The sequence below is a fragment of the Chroicocephalus ridibundus genome, chromosome 7 (assembly GCF_963924245.1).
Source record: "Chroicocephalus ridibundus chromosome 7, bChrRid1.1, whole genome shotgun sequence".
Classification (NCBI taxonomy): Eukaryota; Metazoa; Chordata; class Aves; order Charadriiformes; family Laridae; genus Chroicocephalus; species Chroicocephalus ridibundus.
Window position 1 is genome coordinate 26,554,834 of NC_086290.1, and position 16,957 is coordinate 26,571,790.

The 16,957-nt window shown below is 43.7% G+C and overlaps 3 protein-coding genes across 12 annotated transcripts in view; 1 reads left to right on the forward strand and 2 right to left on the reverse strand.

The window, feature by feature from the left end:
* The window catches only part of ATF2 (activating transcription factor 2), a 50,344-nt gene extending 47,206 nt beyond the window's left edge, over nt 1-3,138 (reverse strand). For 4 of the 9 annotated variants that reach the window (XM_063341018.1, XM_063341016.1, XM_063341011.1 and 1 more), the window contains exon 1: nt 3,031-3,127. The gene's annotated coding sequence lies outside the window, so the exon portion shown is untranslated. The other 5 variants (XM_063341020.1, XM_063341015.1, XM_063341014.1 and 2 more) reach the window with 2 other exon arrangements.
* On the forward strand, nt 2,353-4,594 carry LOC134518363 (fibril-forming collagen alpha chain-like). Its single transcript, XM_063341071.1, has 3 exons — nt 2,353-2,418; nt 2,911-3,746; nt 4,539-4,594. Exons 1-2 carry the CDS (start codon nt 2,353-2,355, stop codon nt 3,718-3,720), a joined length of 876 nt encoding a protein of 291 aa, XP_063197141.1. The 3' UTR covers nt 3,721-3,746; nt 4,539-4,594.
* Nucleotides 4,595-7,289: 2,695 nt separating this feature from the next.
* On the reverse strand, nt 7,290-10,827 carry ATP5MC3 (ATP synthase membrane subunit c locus 3). 2 transcript variants are annotated; one of them, XM_063342094.1, is made up of 5 exons: nt 10,689-10,827; nt 10,528-10,615; nt 9,475-9,552; nt 8,911-9,104; nt 7,290-7,536 (listed from the first exon to the last, which is right to left on the reverse strand). In XM_063342094.1, exons 2-5 carry the CDS (start codon nt 10,564-10,566, stop codon nt 7,422-7,424), a joined length of 426 nt encoding a protein of 141 aa, XP_063198164.1. In that variant the 5' UTR covers nt 10,567-10,615; nt 10,689-10,827; the 3' UTR covers nt 7,290-7,421. The 2 variants fall into 2 exon arrangements, with proteins under 2 accessions (XP_063198164.1, XP_063198165.1); XM_063342095.1 differs by having other exon boundaries at nt 10,707-10,741.
* Between the last annotated feature and the right edge of the window lie 6,130 nt (nt 10,828-16,957).

Here is a 16,957-nt window from a genome sequence, read left to right on the forward strand (position 1 = left end):
CACACAAAGGTACATTTCTGGTAAACGCAGAGCTCTAATGGAATAAAGAAAGGTCCTTATGCCTAACGCTTCCTGTTGGCTGAATATGGCAGCTCCTAAGTCAATCCCCTGGCTCAAGTATTTTTCAGAGGCGCCTTGATCTTTCTTTGACTTACTGGAAATTCATGCTGTGTGAATACCACTCTTGCAGATAAGTGAAAGGCCAATGAACCTCAGAGGAGAAATATACAAGGGTTAATATTCCACTGATCTTTTCCACATTTGCTTAGTGAGATATTAGGACTTCCCTTCCCCAGATCATTTACCTAGGTTTGAACACTGTATTGTTGCCCGTCAACCTAAAAAACACGAGAAATCCAATGTCCTTTTGCTACATTTCCTTCAACAAATTAAAAAAAAAAAAACTTAACAAAAAGTTGCTTCATTTTTACATTTTTTCAGATTGCATCCCTGAAGAATAAAATTGAATACAATAATTAATAATTTAATTTTAAAAAAATCTTTAAATATATCATAAATATCCCACTACAGGACTCCCATTGCTCATTAAAACAGAAAAATCTTTTTCTTTCCTGTAAGCAATAGTATAAGTGACCATTTGCATTTACCTAGAAAGGGAACGCTATATTGCTTGGAATAGCTTACTGAAGGAAGCTCCTATCTGAACTGAAGCTAACGGAAAAGTTCTCAGGCTGAACTGAAACTGACACCGCACAAAGTTAGAAACAATATAGCATAAATTTGAAAAAATAATATTTATTGCATAGTTAGTAAATATCGACTCATATTTCTATCACTAACTATATCCAGTGCCTCCTTAGAGTGCACATTACTGATGTGAAAAAAATGTAGTTAAGTTACACAGGAGGACAATGATAACTTGACATCTATTCATTATCCTAAAAAAGAAGCTAATAGTATTGAATCATGTTTGCTCTTTTAAAAACAGTAAAGCTTCTCAGAGATATCAATGTGCATTTGTAAGTTTAAACTGATTTATAGTGGAAGGAAAAAAAAAATAGCTGACGACAGAAAGCGAATTTTAGGCAATAGATATACCCAAAATTTAATTAAACAAGATTCAAGAGAATACCGTATTTCAGGGTGCTCAATACTTTGTCACAAAACAGAACTAGCATGAAACCCAAAATTATTTTTAAAATTATGTATGATCAAATTTAAGACCTGAAAGCACCTTATGTTAGATGCTGCATAGTCTAGAAATTTCTGGAAAGACATACCAAATATGTTCACATTTCTAGAATTCACATCAGGATAGAAATATCAACTACACTGCGAAGAAGATCTAAGGCTCAACTAGTCGATTAAGTATTAGCACGCAATATCAGTATTAAAATATAAACCCATAATGGATATTTTAAAAAAGCTGCTTCATTCCATTTACACACTAAGTTTTTTTTATTATTACACATTTCTCTTGATGCATTATATAAGGAGCAGTCCCTGACAAAGTTACTGTTTTGTTTTTTTAATAAGACAACTTTCTGATTTTGATTCTGGAATGCAGAATTATGAACACTAAGAGAACTCAAGTGAACACCTAACTTGACTATAGTTTGTCCCTCTGAAATTAGGTCTGCAACTGGATGTCCACTAATAGACAGTGACTTATGTTTCAGCAGAAGACTGCAAAAATCATGCCTAGACACTTATGGAAGACTAGGACCACAAGGAAAAGTCCTCCTCATCCTACAAGCTACTGCTGAATTTAGCATCTAACATAGACCTAGCAGAACTATGACCTTAACTTCAGGAACACTTGTTTTCGTTGACTCGATCTAGCTTTACACTCAGCAAGAGCTTAGGACATGACATTCACTGCCAGGAGTAGAATATGACAAGAAGAAAGCAAAAATATTATTTTAAAAGGTGGAAGAGGAAACTACACTTTGGCCATATTCAGGGTCTTTATTTGGAAAGTAGCGGATGATTCAGAGCTTCCAGCTTTCTTAGAACTTCTCATTCTAGTGCAAGGAAACAGGTGACAGTATTACTAATTGAAGATAAATGTTTCTGGGAGAAAGTAACATAACATAAAGCAAATGAGTGACACAGGGTGCATGGGCAGGGCATGAAAACATACTGATGGATCCCATCTCAAGAAAAGGGATGCAGAAAGGCTGCAGAAAGAATAAGGCTGAAGAAGCAACATGGCAGCACACATACCCCTTAACTACAAACATCAAGTTGCACCTGGCATAAAGCATTTGTGCATAAAATATCATGCAGCCTTCATTGCCTGAGGGCCTGTGATGTGTTTTTTTACATGAAAGCTTCAGACACCTTTTAAGATAACTCGAGATGCACAACACACGATAACCGGCAAAGTCAATGGGGCAACTGGTCAAGAAGCAACACAGCCAGACCACCGGCGGGCCAACACCTCCCGCTGGTGCGGTAAAGCTGTCCTCACCCTCCCGCCCAGCTCCCCCGCACACACCGAACCCCCCTCGGCACCGGGTACGGACCCAGACCTCCCTTCAGAGCAGAAGATGGATGCAGCGAGAGGCCTGCTCGGAGCTGAGGCGGAAAGGCCGAGCCTGGCTGCCCCCTTCCTCCCGCCCTCCCCCCCGCCGCCGTGGGCCGGGCCCGGGGCAGGCACCGGCGATGCCCCCGCGGGCCAGCCCGCAGCCTGACGCGGGGAGTCGCGGCCCCCTTCACTCACCCACCCGTCCGCCTGCCTCCCCGCCCCACCCCGCTCCCTCGGGGCGCCCGCCAGGACCCCTACCTCCGGGCGGGTAACGGTCTCGGCGGCGCCGGCCGGGCCGCCCCGCCCCGGCTCTAGGGGCGGCGGGAGGCGCAGGCCGCGGTGGGGGAGGGGGCTGCCGTGCAGAGGAGCGGCGGCGCCATGTTACTGCCTCCCGGGTATCCCCCCCGCCTACCGCCGAGTGGGGCCGCTCCCTCCCCCGAGCCCCCGGTGCGCTCGCCCGCCCGGGCGCCGCCGCGGTGCGGAGGGAGGAGGAGCCGCCGCCGGGCCGGGCCGGGCCGCGCTGGTGTTTACAAACTCACCCGGGAACGCGGGCCGGACCGCGCGTTAAAGGCCGGGTCCCCCACAGGCTTCCGTCACTTCTCGCGATAGCTCGGCTGACATCTCCGCGGGCGGCGGGGAGGCGCGGGTCACGTGGCCGGGAAGGGCGGGGCGGAGCGCGCCGCGGATTGGACGACGTCGAGCGGGGCGGTGGTGGGGGGGACGACGGTGTGGCCGGAAGCGGCAAATGCCTGGGTGTGGCCGAGCGGCGCCGCGACGCGGACGTAGCTAAGCAGGCGCTGCTCGGTCCGCCCGCGGATGGGCGACTGACGCTCTGTCTCCCGAGTAGACCCCCGTACGGTGCTAACGGCAGCTCTCGCGTCCCGGTCGGCCGGGAGTCTTCGGTAGTGCCGTTAAGCGGCTCCCCAGAGCCGGGGACCACATCTGGACCGCGGGAGCCGAGCCACAATGCGTCCCTTTGGGTCAAGCTGCTGTTACTGGAGGGTTCGTGCCCATCCCCGCTGCTGGCTCTGCAGCAGCAGGCAGAGGCTGCACCGCTGCCAGGCTCAGTGACAGCACCTGGCGCGCTTGTCACGTCAAAGTTTTGGAATAATCGGCCCTCCAAACCCACACACTGGCCGTATTCCCGGGGTTTCCCAGTCTCCCAACACACCACATCTCTTACAGCTGGAACTGGCTGTGTGCCTGAAGCCATATTTCTGCTCAGTTGAATCAAAAATGCTGCAGCAGCGTACAAGTAAGGGAAGCATCTTTACCTAAATTTAACACAGAAGAAATTAGCATTTTTGATGAGTTAAGAAAAAAATCATGATCATAAATGGCAACACTGTTTAGCAAGTGCATGCTCTGAATCACAGATGAGGTTTTAGTTCTGTACCTGTGTATCATTTGGAACTGTCTTGTTCTGAGACCGACCTGAGTATGAGACTATGAATAAGAAAAAAAAATAATCTAAAGAAGAAGTATTAGTCCCAGTAAATTCTATTATGTCTAAGTTTCCTTGTACTTGCAAAAGACAATACAGTATGTTTCATTTATTCTAAATTGTTTGGGTGGGTACTGTATGGCACTTCTGCAAAGTTCTTTGAGATACGGTGCGATAAAAAACACTGCCTAACAATACAGTTTATGTAAAGGTGGCATTATTCTTTACTGCAAGCACATTGCAAAGGGCTCAAACGTGAATGTCACAGTTTGGGCCAGACTGGCCACTGATGAGGTGACAGATGCTCTCCCCCCCTCTGGCTCCACAAGAGAGGAACAGAAATCTCCCTTCCTTCCTTTTTCACAGAGCAACTAAGAGCCATATCGGAAACAAGTATTGTTCACATCTACCATCACATGGCAGCATCAGTCCTGAACAGAGATCTGAACTCCAAGTTCTTTGCCTTTCCTCAGTCTGAGATTCATGCAAAAAAATATAAACAGAAAGGGAAAGCAGCAGGATGGAAAGGATGAATCGTTTTTACCTGCAGCATTACTTTAAGAACGTAATTGGTAACATAAACATTTTGTCATTACACATTAGGGTAACACTGTTGTGCACATCACTGTCACAAGTGGAATGACGTTGGATCTACGGGGACAGCAGTAGACTGTGACAACGAAGCTCTCTGGCTCCATCTTCAACACTGAAACACGAACAGTCTTTGGATCTGGAGAATCTACAACATGAATCTTCCCAAGCTGACAGTCTCTAAGGTCAACAGAGTCCATGTCAGAAATACTGACAAAGGCTTCAGAGAAGCGAACCCTACAGTATCACCTCATGGAACTTTGTATCTGGTTTCTCTGACCTATGAAAACAATTTCTTGATGTAAGCCCTCACGCAGAAGATCAAAAGTTCTCTATTTAAATAGCTTGCTGCTGTCCAATCACTGCAAAAAATTATTAAAAAAAAAAAAAGCCCAACATTTTATCTTTTACACAACGATCGTTGTTTCTTTTATGGGTATTTTAGGAAAACAGAGAATTTTTTGCAAGACCACTCAAATTGACTGAGCTGTTGAAGTGCTCAAGTAACCACTGAAACCAAGCTCCGTTTTTCACGAGCAGTGAAAACAGAGCAATAGAGAGAGGGAGTCAATACGCCCTGTGATCATTCAGATGTGAAAATCTGCCCATTGCTCATAAGCCCCTTATAGACAATAAGGAGGATAATCCCCTGCACGAAGGTTTGTTGCCATGTTTTGAAAGACCTTGATTAGTCTTCATCTGTAACACTGAGATCTGATTCTTTCAAGATTGGCATAACCTAATAGCTATTTTGCTTGGGTTTGGCCCTAAGAGTAGGTCAAAAAGTAACAAGCTTGGGGAAATGCTACCACTAAAATAAACAGGCTTTACAGGGTCACCCGAGATGTCTGCTGCCTTTCAAACAAGGCTGATCATAGGGAAAAGGAAACATGGGAAAAGATGGGATGTAAATCCAGAAATCGTTATTCAAAGCTGATTCAAGTAGCTCATGGTGACTCGGGCAGCTTTCTTATTAAGGTTATGGAGCAACAGCTTAATCAGAACTTCTCTCCACGCCAAACACATTTCTAACTCAGCAGAACTTTTTTATACATAAAAAAATTGGTAAGTATGATTAACAGAGCTGGAGCTAGGCTTGACCAAGACACATCTGAAGATCTTTGTTTGGCCAAATCCCAGTGGTCTAGAAATCTAAAGCTTGAATTAAGCTAGTCCACTAGACTAGTCCATGCCGTTAGGAAATATGGATTGCCACCTCAGATGACTGCACAGATCTCTACGGTACTGAAAGAGCAGAACAAAGTTCTTCACCCACCAGAAGTATAGCAATACAGAGGAGCTTTAGCCTAGAATTCCAGTAATCATTATCTGCCTTTCATCCAGGACAAATGCACTGTCTGTCAGCTCTGTAACAGAATAGCTCATGAGAATGGGTTACAGTAAATTCCTAAACAAACCCAGTGAGAGCACAAACCACATGGAAGATGTCTCCTACCCCTCCATCACCCCCCAAAAACCTCACTTCAGACCCAGTCATATAAGGCACTACTAATATTGTGCTAGAGATGAATGTTTAAAGATGCTGCATATTCTACAGTCCGAAACCTCAGATATATAAAAGGATTTACATGGCAACTTTTAATCCTTTTTAGAAAATGACCATTTTCTTCCAAGAACACATGGAGAAAGTAGCTTCTAACACTAGGTCCAAGTTAGACTACACCAACAGTAGTTTGGTATTTCAATTCAGATAAAAACAAAGGTCTTACCTGCACCTTGCACCGACCTGAGAGCCTAGTCGTTTCTCCATTTCCCTAGGGATAGGCAGCTTACAGTAAAAGGTTTCCTACATTTAATTCAGTAATTACTAATTTAACAGCAAGATGACAGAGCTTGTAACAGGCCTGCTCACGATCTTCCAAAGTTCAGCTTATATTTGTTGAATGATCAGATCTATTATTTAATATTCTGAATAAAATCTGAGATGCTATCAACCCCCCCACCAGATTAGTATACAGTAGCACAGAGTATGTTGCTGTAAGTGTAGACAACACCTTAAATGTATTTAGATTTGTTAAAAGACAGATACTGTGAGAAGCAAAGCTTGATACTGCAGATATTTTGTTACTAAAAATGCTTTGATCCTACTGCTCTTAAAAGAATTTGGGAAATAATACAAGACTGACTTTACAAAATTAGGAAGCTGGAAATTCTCCCTTTTAATTAGGTGATGCCAAGAACGCAGTAACTAAGTGTATAATATCAATCTGCTGCAGTTAAATGCCTTCAATCAATCTAAAGCAGTAGTTAGTTTAGTTCAACTGTGACGCTGCTCAGAAGAAAGTGGAAAAATTTTACCACAGTGGTCAAAATTTGTAGTGTAACTGACAACTGATGCAAAGAGAACCTTCCTATCACTGCTTATGGATTTGTGTTTAGCTCCTTCTATCAAGGGGTGCCAGAACACGTTATGTGCCAGCTAGCCTGAGAAGCAAAAACCAAACAAAATTGTACACAGAAACAGCTCTGGATAAGTCTGAAACAAGTCAAGGAACAAGGCCAGCAGTACAGCCTTTCACATTTCATCTCTGTATCCTTTGATATTTCAAAGATATGCCACAATAATTTTAACAAACATGTGGCACTCCTATATACATTAATAAATAAAATGCTTGACTTGAAGTCACTGTTTGAAGGGTCCTACATGATATGTCATTGTCAGGAGAAATGCACGGTGACTGAATGACAAGATGCTGTCTTCCAGATAACCTAGTGAGAAAGATAATAAATGCAGGCAACAGGTTGACAGTTAAAGTTGTTATCTTTAATGAAATGACTTTGGAAATAGCATCAATTTCCATGACACCAACATTTTGGGAGTCCCATAAAATGCAGAGTTACATTCCAATGCCAATACTACAGGCAGATCTCCTTTCACATGGCAAATAGGATCAAGAAAGCAACCATCAGACAGAAGAGACCCATAGCTTCAGACAGGGCGAATCCCAGGATAGCATATGAGAACAGCTGCTGCTTCAGAGAAGGATTTCTAAAAGAAAGCGAAGGCGTAAGACCTTTTTATCTTTACAATTAAGATGTTTTTCATACAGTTTAGTACATCTGACAGATTCAGAACCTTATACTTCCCTGCCACAGATTCCATAACAGGAAAATCCAATCATAAGTAATTTTTAGCAAGGATTTCACTTGAAGACAAATGACTCCACAATTAAGACTAGATTCAGGTTATGCGGATTGTATACAGCTTTTCCAAATGAGCACAGTTTGTGACCACATTCATATATGCTTTTGAATTTGACTCCTCTATATCCTCCCATGCAGAAACTATCAGCATTATGCTTTATAAATTTATTTCACATTTGTGACATTAGAATTATATTCCAACAAAGTTTGTGTATAACATTTTAAGTAGCTCTCAGAAAAATACAGTAACTGAAACCACCCAGAGTAAAAAAAGAAATGCACAGCAGTTTGCTGCAAAAATGCCATGAAGTATCCCTCCAAGGAGTGTGTGGGAGAGAAAAAAAAACCACCCCCAACATACTACTGTGAAATAATGTTCTACAATCTCTTATCGGCATGTTCATGCCAAATTCAAAAAAAGGAGGCATTAGTTTGTACCGAAAACACTCATGTTTCAATTGGAAAGTGAACTTCCTTGTCTTCAGTAGGACTTAAAAATCTCTTAAGAAACAAGATTTACGTCTTAACTGGTTGAAAGAGTAATGAAGAACATGAAACCTTCAGTAAAGCTTTTTTGTGCCTGTATCAGTTCTGCTCTTCCATATGAACTATTCCTATTACAGGAACATTGCAAACCTATCTGCAAGAAGTTCATCCCTACTATAAAATCCCTAGCCTCACCCCCCTCAGATTTCTAGAGGGAGTTTACCATTCAATAAAGTAATTACATATTATGAGATGCGAAGCTACACGTGTTAGAAAAATTTATCATGCATCCATTTCTAAGTAACAATCCTGACTACTAAGCCTAAAGCATACAAACTCATATTACTTATGATCAGTTTCCATACAGTTTCTGTTTAGGACCTCTCTTTCCCTCTCACAGGGGAAAAGATCCAGGCTAGATTCTTTAATTCAGTTCTGGAACTGAATGCTGGACCATTGGACTTCAGTGACTGATACACTGACCAAGTCTAATGATCTCATTTCTTTCATGTCTCTTCTCCAGGTAGAGTGTACAAAGTTCTGAATTTAACAATACAGCCATCCTGATGAATATACTACAGTTTCATATGATTCTATTTAGCCATGTCTATCATTAACAGTAATTATTAACAGAACTTACTACAGTGCCATCATCCTTACTACATCTGGGGGGTGCTGTCTCAAGATAGGCCTGCATGCAATTCAAGAATTTAGTAAGAGAGAGATTGATTACCTGGCATAACCAATGATTAGACTACCGAAGACCGTTCCAATACCAGCACCAGAACCAGCCACGCCTACTGTGGCAGCACCAGCACCAATAAATTTGGCAGCAGTGTCAATGTCCCTGCTGACAGCACTAGTCTGGAATTCTCTAAGTGCTAGCCGGGAGACAGTATTTTGGGCCCCATTAAGTGTTGAGTTGCCCTAAGAAAACAAAACACGAAAGAGCATTATATTCAGACATAGATCATTCTTTATGACCACTTTGATAGTGTTATTTTGCAGCTTTAAAAGTTGTGTTAGATCCAATGTCTAGTTCCTCTTCCAAGCGATGAGACTGTAGCTAAGAGTTCAAAAAATCATGATGTTACCTGTTCCACCTGAAAGCAATCAACATTAAATGTGAAAGACTACCCAGGGGAAAGAGCAAGACAGCAACAAGTATTATTAGGTGTTTGACTTAAAGCAAGTTTTACACTATAAATGTCTGAGTTAGTACAAGTGAACTCTAGGTTGAGGACATTTAGGCTCACCAGGTAATTTAGGAAGATACAGAATTTTGTTTATAAGGTACCTCTCCATTCTTGATTTCTGGCCTAGACAACACAGATGCCGAAATTGGTCTGTACAAGACTCTTGATCCAGCACGGATCTGCAAGAGGAGAAAAAAAGTTATAAAAAAAGCAACACTTGATCACAACTGTCCCCATACAATAGTCTGTAAGATTTTAATGCTATTATCTGCTAAGCCATTTGTCTTACATCAAACGCAGCAATCTTTGCATAGCTGGATATAAAATAAACGATACAGAAGCAAACACTGCCATGTAATTTGATAGCACTGTTTTCAGGAGACATTATTACAAATAGCTACTATCATTCAATGAACTTGTACATGCGTTATACTGACAGAAAACGTAGCAAAACAGCGACAAAAAAAGCCAGAAAGACCAGCAGGCAGTAATGTACATTTTGAAATGAAAAAATAAAACCCATCAAAATCAATTATAAAGTTGTTAAATGCACCGGCATAACCCAGGCTTTTAAATCTAGCAAGGCATAAATGAATGAATCCTCTTTCACAAGCGGCCTGCATGTGTCCTTGGGCTTCCAGCAGCCTAAGGTCATATCGGCTCTTGCACAAAGCTCTTCCTGCAGGGGAAACCTGTAACCGCACCGTGCAGAATGAGACGTTCTGCAGCCTACAGAGGACATTTTGAAGCAGGGCAGACCCTTGTCTCTGCAAGGGCAAAAAAAAAAATCCCAGCCTCGCACAGGACAAGCAACAGGCTGGAGTTTGACCTACAACAAGGCGCTGACCGCACCAGGCCCGAGAGCTTTTTCGCTGCGCTGCCCTCCCCTTTCTCCGCTGCTGTGGGAAGGCCCCTCACCTTGGCAAAAGGCCCTGGCCTACGCCAAGGAGGCGGGAAGGAGAACCGGGCCCTGCCGCAGCTCGCCCCCACCCCCTTCCCAGTCGGGCGGGCAGCCCTCGGTACGCGCTCGTCCGAAGGGCCTGCCGCGGGGCCCAGAGGCCCGCCCGACCCCCGGGGCGCCCCGCGACCGCCGCCGCCGCCCCCGCTGCAGCCCGGGACGCGGAGGCCCCGGCGCCCTCTGCGCCCCCACTCACCAGGGAGGGCGAGGCGGCGAGCTTGGCGCAGGCGAACATCTTCGCGGGAGGCGTCCCGGGGCGGGGAGGGAGGCACAATCCGGTATCTCTGCGGAGAGAGGGAGAGGAGGGTGAGGGAGGCGCCGATGGGGGCGGATGGCAGGGCCGGCGCCGCCACTCACCCGCTCCGGCTGCCGCACCTCAGGGCCGACGGGCTGGGGGGCGTCTCTGCGCAGGCGCGGCGGGGGAGGGCGGCGAGCGCCCGGATGCAGCGCGGCGGAAGGGGGCGGGAGCGCGGCGACAAGGTCACTTTGTACCGGCTCCATGGGCAGCGGCGGGCGGGGCGGGGCAGCCGGAGGGGCGGGGTGAGGCGAGGCCGTTGGTGTGACCGTTAGGGCCGTTAGCCAGGGCCGCGCAGCACCACACCGCAGAGCCAGCCTGGCGGCTTTGCTGCTGTCGTAGCCCCGCGTTTAGGGGCAGTGGGGGCTGGCACTCTGAGAGCGAAGGGGGTGTGTGAGGCCGCTACGCCCCGGCAGCGTGGAGGGAGGAAAGCCCGTTAACGGGGAGAGGTTTAAAGAGCAGGGCCGAGCTCCCCTGAGCTCGGCCCAGCGCGAAGGAGGCGCGACGCCGCCGCGGCCCGTCCCCGGCCTGGTCGGGGAAAAGGCAGAGCACGGTCCGGGGACGGTGGTGCCTGACTGCAACCGCTGCTGTCGGGGTGCGGGGCGGTCACACGCCGCAGAAAGGTACCCGAATCGCGGGGCAGGATTCACAGGCAGAAGAATCATAGAGTGGTTCGGGTTGGAAGGGGCCTTAAAGATCATCTAGTTCCAACCCCCTGCCCTGGGCAGGGACACCTCCCGCTAGACCAGGTTGCCCAAAGCCCCGTCCAGCCTGGCCTTGAACACCTCCAGGGATGGGGCCTCCGGGAGCACTTGGAAGTGTTCAAAAAGTCCCTGCTATTTAATTAGTCATTTTCGCATGATGAACAGGCTCACACCCAAGTAAAAAAAAAAAAAAAAAAAGAATCCTTTTTAGTCAAGCTTTGTCGAAACAAGATTATCATCACTGAGCTGAGCATGTGTTCCCAAGGTTCCTGCTTTAATCACTTAGATGTTCTTTAGTGTTTTTCACTTGATATGGAGGTCATTATTTTAATGGGGGTTTATCACTGTTGTTAGTATTGGTGCCAACTAGGAAAAATGCAGAAAAATCCATGGTTTTGGATAAAACACTGGGAAACATATATTTAAGTTTTTGCAAAATTTTTATTTGATACAATCTGTGCCATAAGTTTAAATTCTAAAATAATCTGTGTGCCACAAACTGTCTCCAAAGGGGCCAGTAAGAGGATACATACACTTTATTTAGGGATAGGAACACACATAGTGTCTTAAGAGATAGCTGCTGGCCTCCTGCAAACTTACATTGACTATTGATGTTGCTGACACCGATTAAACCGCTGGTGCCACACAGCTGAGATGTACTCTGTATCTGTAACTTGAACATCCACTAACAAACATGATTAATAGCCACTTTCCACAGCTGGTAATGTTGCTTTTATAACCTAGAATGCAATGTCTTAGGTACAGTGGAGTTGTACCCATTGTAGCTCCTAAGGTGAGAGACAACAGAACAGTTTGTTTCCCAGCTTTCTGCTCGCTGCCTCAAACCCAACAGAGAACATGGTTTGATTCTGGGGTGTGTCCGGAGTCTTAGTAGCAGTAAAAAGGGAGTCCATAAAGGCCAGCAAAAGTTATAAGTTGCCTCCTTTTTTGTTTTCTTTATTTCCTTTCACACCTTACACCCATTGTTTGGGAATTGGAGTGAACGGGCAGATCTGCAGTGCCTGTCGAGTGGAGACAAACACCAAGTAAGAAATAAGTGTCGATGGCAAAACCCCTAAGTGGTTAGGCAGAACTTTTCACCTAAAAAAAATTTTCAATCTACATGCTGTTGTGGTGACAAATATTTCCAGCACCATGAATAAAACCCTAAAGCAAATATGGATGCTCTACTCGTGGAATGACTGGAATGTAACATGTTGCTGTACACTAACATACCAAGTACACCGTTTCTGAAGTAGTGTACTTCCATTAGGAAGTGTAGCAAGCACAGGCCATTTGCAACAAAGAAATTCACTTGTTCATGGGTGGAAGTAAGCAGTTAGAAACATGTTTTCTTCTCGGGAACCTAGTGGTGTGGACCTGGAGGCATGAAACATATCTTCCCACAGCTCTCCTGAATGGAGATCAAAGCGGACGTTACACTCCGGTGTATGCACAGCACAATGTCGCACGGATTCAACAAAATGTTAAATGGAAGCCCTCTTCTTCCATGAAGAAAGTGCCCTCTTCTGTCATAATTCCCACCCTGGAATGTTTTGCAAAAAATGCATTCGCAAGCTGTTTGATCTGAACAATGTCAAAACCACCATTAAACACTTGTTTATTGTTGCTTTTAAGGCACAACAGCTGATGTTGTATTTTACATGCACAACTCAGCTGTAGCTTTCAGGAGGACTTAGAAGAGCAGTTACTGGTCTCTGGGGCCCAAGTTCAGTTTAATTCAAGCAGATCTTTATAAAAATTGACTTCTGTTAATCTCATGCCATTTCCTATCTGCTTACCTGCTGCTAGGTCCCCAAGGAAGTACATTGGTGCACTAAAGAGCAGTGTGATTTCTGATTGTTCATCACATTTCCAAAACTCTGTTTTACTTGGAAGTTTATCTTAATCTCCCCAAATCTCTTAGAATAGATTCTCAGTTTTCCAACTGTCTCTCCCAGGCAGGACCAGTTTTGCACGTGGGCAGTAGCCAAGGCTGCCAGAGGAGGTTTCCTCCCCAGTTTTCTTCTGGCAAAGAAGATAGAGTGCAGCTGTTTGAGCAGTGCCTAAAGAGCTGTTCCACTTCGCTCCCACAGCTCCCAGCTGCTGAGCCAGGTTTATATCAGGGCAGTAAGAAGAGCAAGTGACCGCTGGCTGTGGTTCACTAGTGTGGCCTTCTCCTTTCCCAGAAAGGAAAGAGATCATCCTAGATTTCCCGAGCCTTCTGAAGAACTTCCCCTGAAACCATAAATATGCTCCCAGTCATTTTGTCCTTATTTTTGGAAAAGCGACAGTCTGTTTCATCTCTGCTGCTGAGCAGCTCATTTCCTAGGTACACCATGTAACGGCTCAGTCCTACAGTGACATGCAGTTTCAGTTTGCAACCCTGAAATGAGTTGCTATCTACACATATCAGACTGCGATTCTTACAACACACGAGTATCAGCAGAACAGACGTTGCATCCAAATGGCATTTTATCCAGTGACTTCTTAAAGAGATCTATCAAGCCTTTATACCTGTTTAGTTTGCCATCCAGAAAGCAGGTAATAAGCAAACTGGGCACAGTACCTGTAAACTGGCATGGCTGCCGGGAAGATACGGGTTGGTTTTCCTCCAGGTACAGATGAATTTTGGCAATTGCAGATTGGTTCAACTGAACAAGTAAAATCCTGGACAATGCTGAATAAATGAGTATGTCCAGAGTGCTTTGCACCAAAGGGTCTGTAAGAATTCAGCATTTATTATTAGTAACTTATAAAAGATGAATGTCTGTTCTATATTTGCTGAAGGAGTAATCTTGGCTAGTCAGGAGGAATCCCATTGTCCAAAATCTGAATAAAAAGTTCTCCTTCTAGATCGAAACCTATTCCTTCAGGTTAAATTTTATCTCCCAGTGGAGGATTATTACCTCAAAGCATGTCATGTGCTCACACTAGTCTTTTTTTAAAACCTGTTTTGAAGAGGAGATGTGTCTGGAAAACCAATGTATTCCAATAACCCTTAATTGTTGGAAGAGCCCCAAAGGATGAAATCACATCAAAGGCCTCCTGAGATTGTCCTAATGTTTGTGAAATGCTTTAAAACGTAAAGTGGTGTTATTACCTCAGAGTTAGCTCTCTAGAACTTCCAAATTTATGATGTACTTTGCAGGGCATTGATTGATATTGATTTACAAAGTCAGGGGTTTTCAGTGTTTTACACACAGGCTGTGTTTCAATCCAGAGAGCATCTTGCGTTCCCGCGTCTTCCATTCACAACCGTGTGGTTGAGTCTTCCCATTCAGGACTGCATAGGTCCTCTCGGGTAACTGGAGCAATGGCTTGTGGAAAGAAGGTATATAGAGCAGAATTAATACGCTTCAGAATATTTAAACCAATTTAGCTCTGGGAAGAAGGAATGAAGCCATTACTAGATGGCTCTGCTTTAAGTAGAAAATCTCTTGCTAACACACTCTTGATACCTGTTTACCTTATTGATTATTAGTAGTTGGCAAATCTTGATGTAAGTTATGTTGGGTGTTTTAATTGCTGAGTTGGCTGGATTGGAATTGATGCTTTATAGGAAAGCAGATGATAAAAGTTTTTTCTCATCACTGTAAACTTCTTTTTTACAGCTGAAAGGGACAACCTGCTTCTTGAGTGCTCTTTGTCCCCCAGAGTACTTACCCAAGCTATTTTTTCCTAAAATTAGTTTTCTTTTAGTCTCAACAGCTGCTTTTAGTAGAGAGCTGAAGGCAATTAACAAAGTAGGGCTAATTTAGGACTGCTCAACAGTCCATTGATTGTTTTAACACCCGAGTCCTAGAAATGGATGGCAGTAACCGCAAGCATCATATCATTTTCATACTTAGCAAGATTCTGAAAGTATGCTAATACTATTGAGACCATTGATGTGGTTTGAATGGAAAATCATTATAATCCTTGTCATGTAATTTTTGGGTCTCTAAGATCCGCTTTAAATGGCACAATGATTATATATAGTAGGGTCTACTACTACCATAGCCATTATACACTGAAATGGGATGTTGTCAAGAGGAAAACCATTCTACTACAGCAGAAATTCAGCATGGGAAAGAGGTGTTCTCATTTTCATTGTACCTACTGGATTCTGGTAGAAAGTGAGATCAAGGCTCTAGGGCAGCCTTGCCAGAAAAGACTGGTAGAGCTGGATATCCAGCTCTCGCTCTGGATAACAAGCCCTGTTGTCCAGCATTCAGGTTCTGCTGGTTAGCTTCAGGATGCTGTATGACAGTGTAAATATGTAAAAATACAGCCACCCTTTTGTGAAACCCAGCACGTCACAAGGTGGAAGGTAATCCTGTATTTTTCCAGTTCATTTTATATGTCAGCAAAAATTATAAATTGTCTAAAAAATTCAGATTCCATGTGTTAATGTAATGTTTATTTGTATTTGCAGTATAATTCAAAGTGAAAGGAAACATTAGATTCATTAATAGTTTCACTTTATGCTTCACATCTATTACACCGTGTGTGCCAGGATCGCCACATTCAGGGGGAGCTTTCCTGTATTTAAAAATCATTATTATGTATATACCCAGTATTTTTCTGAAATTTACTTTTGAGGAAAAGCACTAATAAAACAATCCACTGATGCTTAATCAAAGTAATTCTTATAAATACACGGAAAATTCAGAACTTTTGGAATGAAAGTACCTCTTCATGTATTACGTTAGAACATAAATTCACTTAACTACAGTGTCTTACTCAGCTGACTCACATATTTCCCAAGGCTGGCTCAGGCTTCCTCTTTGCTGTGTTGCAAAAAACAGCTGATACCTGAAACGGTCAGTCAGTTGACTGGGTAATACACACATAGATTCTGAGTTTATAGAATATCACTGGATTAAATGAAAATGAATTCAGCAATGCTTTTTATTCCTACTAATAGTATCAAACATATTTTTAACAGAAAACAAAGTTCAGCTGTAAGTTGATGCTATTAGCTGCACTGGTTAGAACGCAATGTTGGCAACTCAACACCTTTCGTAGGATACACACTTTCTGATAAACCACAGGTCCAGAGAACAGCACAGACAGCCAAGACTTTGGCATATTAGACGCAGTGTTTCCAGAAGTATCCATAAATTTTGATTGCTGAAGTTGAAGAAACCCCAAATGGAGGGATGTTTTGATAGTGTGCTCTTCTGGAAGTACAGGCTTTTTGTGCAAGGGGAATTGCAACACCAGATTTTAGTTTTTAAACAATAGTACCTAAGCTACTTTTTTTTGATTTTTTTTTGATCTTCCTGTTTCTCATAATCATGTAAATGTTCCTAGGCAAGTCTTTTGGGGCAATATATTTTGGCTATTCACAATCTGAAAAGAGAAGTAGGAAAGGTAACTGTCCAGTGCTCACAAAACATAGGAAATACTAATTCCTGCTTGGAGATTAAATTAGCATTTTGGATAACTGATCTGGTATAGCTATTTGTGCCATGTAAGGAGAAAAAGCAGGGAACACATGTATCTGCCAGGATTGTGGCAGAAGGATTTTGTTTTCCTCCACCCTCTCCACAGAGAGTATAGTTCCAGTTTATAATCCCTGGTGGGAGGGGAGATGGGACTATAGTCCATTAATATATGCAGGATTCGTTTGCTTAATTGTA